Source organism: Octopus bimaculoides, chromosome 10, assembly GCF_001194135.2.
Source record: "Octopus bimaculoides isolate UCB-OBI-ISO-001 chromosome 10, ASM119413v2, whole genome shotgun sequence".
Taxonomy (NCBI): Eukaryota; Metazoa; Mollusca; class Cephalopoda; order Octopoda; family Octopodidae; genus Octopus; species Octopus bimaculoides.
The window spans coordinates 55,639,377-55,642,200 of NC_068990.1; the positions used below are offsets into that span (position 1 = coordinate 55,639,377).

The 2,824-nt window shown below is 35.9% G+C and overlaps 1 protein-coding gene across 1 annotated transcript in view; it reads left to right on the top strand.

Moving 5' to 3' along the window:
- The window catches only part of LOC106869061 (solute carrier family 35 member F4), an 87,046-nt gene that overhangs the window by 72,651 nt on the left and 11,571 nt on the right, over positions 1-2,824 (top strand). Inside the window, exon 7 of the mRNA XM_052970968.1 lies at positions 1,370-1,387. Coding sequence (XP_052826928.1) covers positions 1,370-1,387 — 18 coding nt within the window. The remainder of the gene's footprint in view (positions 1-1,369; positions 1,388-2,824) is intronic.

The window sequence follows — 2,824 nt, forward strand, 5'->3', positions numbered from 1 at the left end:
TATATATATATTCATTCACAATCAAATTAACTATCGGTAGGCTAGAACTATAATTGGTTTAAGCAAAACAATTATGACGGCAACAATCATAAGAAGCGGAAAACTAAATAAATTTACATTATTCTCTTTTATAAATATGATTTTTTGTTATCAGAGATATATCTTGTTATCAGTATTGTTTATTGTCATGAATATCCTTTGTTGTCATAAGGCGGTGAGCTGCACGCCGGGAAGAATGCTTAGAGCATTTCGTCCGTCCTTACGATCCGAGTTCAAATGCTGCGGGTGTTAACCTTGCCTATCATCCTTACGGGGTCGATAAAATAAGTACCAGTTGAACACAGGGCTCGATTTTATTCGACTTAAACCCTTTCCCGAACTTACTGGCCTTGTGCCAAAATTTGAAACCAATATAATTTGTCATCAATCCGGTTTTCGCTATCAATGTAGTTTCGTTGCTGTCAATATGACTTGTTAACAATGTTTCATACTACCAATATGGTTTCTTGTTATCAATGTGATTTCTTCCTTCTTATCAATGTAGTTTCTTTCTTATCAACATGGCTGTTGTTAACAATATGTTTCATGTTTTCTATATGATTTCTTGTAATTAATGTCGTTTATTATTCTCAGTGTAGTTTCTTATTATGAATGTAATTCCTTCTGTATTATCAATGTGATCTCTTCCTTGTTATCAATGTGGTTTATTGTTATCAGTGTTAATGCTTCTTATTAATGTGTTTTCCTGTTATCAAAGTGGTTTCTTCTTAACGAAATAGTTTCTTGTCATCTCTATGGTTTCTTGTCATAAATAAGGTTTCATATTATCAATGAAGTTTCTTGTTACAAATCCAAGAAAGTTTCGTTTTTAATTGTGTGTTCGTTTAGTTCGCAAACTTTAGTGGTTTGCCAAATCCAACTAGGGTTTCTCTAAACTAAGACTAATATTTTTCTGTACTGGCAAGAGACAATATAGAAAAATATTACCTATATTACTAATATGAGAAAAAAAAAAATCTATTGTTCCTAAGTTATTTCTACACTCCACGCACATTATCGTCTCATCTTTTGCTATTTAGTGGTTGGCCAGTCTACACCGTATTCTTTGAACATGCCAGCTTCTCAGTCTTTGTTGCTGTTAATCTCAGTTTTTGTCGACGTTGTTTAGTTGCAGATAAGCCTTGACTGAACAAAGACGTTCTAGCCACGATTATTCGTTTTTTCTTTGTGTATTCAGGATTTCGTTATCTCACATTTCAAGGCGACTTGTTGTGATCTGGAAGAAATTTAATTGCTATTTGTAGTAAATCGAGTGATGCTAAGAGATTCCCCTGGTGGCTAAAGAAAGCCTGGTCATGCATATAGGTAGCTGCTATTGAACGTCCAGGTATGGCTCAGACAATCTTTGTCTCTATTTGATTAGGGAGAACACTGCACACAATGACATGCAACTAATTAATATAGGGGATGCAGAGTAACAGCATGGGTGTACACCGCCTCCTCTCACGCCCAGTTAGCTGTTATGCATATGACATACATAGCTGAGTTAAGAGGAGGGAATCGGTCATAGCCTAGGGTTTCCCTTCCAGTGCGCAAGTTTCTGTAGCTATCCAGATCTGTAGACATTTTAAAAATATTTTCTTTTTGGTGATATTCCTTTCAGGGATCTTTTAACTGTGATTCTCTCTCCCTGCAGATGTCTGTTTCATGTGACCACCTCCTCTGCTGTCCATGTTGGCACTTTGTGTTCTGAGTGAAATTACTGCTGTTGTTAACTTTGCTTTTCATCTTTATAGGGTTCATAAATAAAATTCCACTCTAAGGAGGCAGAATCGTTAGAGCATCGGAAAGGATACTTTGAGATATTTGTCTCGGCACCTCGCCTTTTGAAGTCCTGGAAAAAATTCTGGGCACTACCCTACCCTGCGGTAGGAAAAAAAAAAGGCAGCTTACTTACAATAACCTTTGTGAATTAAACATAAACGCAAACAAAAAATTGTGTTCTTCGTGTTCAAAGAACTAGGGTAAATATTACCCTGCTTGGCAACTGGTAAGGGTCGACAACAGGAAGGGTATCCGGCCGTAAAAATAATCTGCTTCAACGAATTCCATTTGACTCATGCAAGCATGGACAAGTGGACGTTAAAACTATGACGATCTGTTTCTGAGATTATTATTTATAAATTAATTTAGCCTGTGCTAAAAGTGTCTTTGGCACATTGATGCACATTGATTTCCGTGAGCTATGAGTACTTTTAGAACATAGAATCTTCAATTAATTCTTCTCGTTCAGTTCACGTATTTTTTAAATGAAACATTTCTGTCGCCGCCTCACAGCAAAGTTTATATGAATGAGACACCGTCTGTGTGACCGCTGAATGTCTTTGATACCACATCAATCTTAAATAGAATGAAGCAAACAAGAAAAAAAAATCCAAAAAACAAATCTATGCTGGGTATATAGGTTTGAGTTAAACTATGCATGAGAAGACAGAATGGTCACAGCTAAAACACCTTTGATCACAGATCTGGTCGATCAACGCTGACCTGGAGCTAAAAAAAAAGGAAGAAGAAGAACAACAACAAGAATGACGACGATGATGATAATAACAACAACAACGTACTTTTCATGTATATCCGTTTCCTTCCCGCCACATCCAACTTTTCGGTCGATCATATGTAGTAAATGTGTTAAGCTTTACCTGACGATATAACATTTATTACATTTTGTGTGGTTACGTAGCAACCAAACCATAAAGTAAAGACAACGTAAATTACAATACAAACAACGTAATTCTAAAATAAATATTCATTGATAATTGAT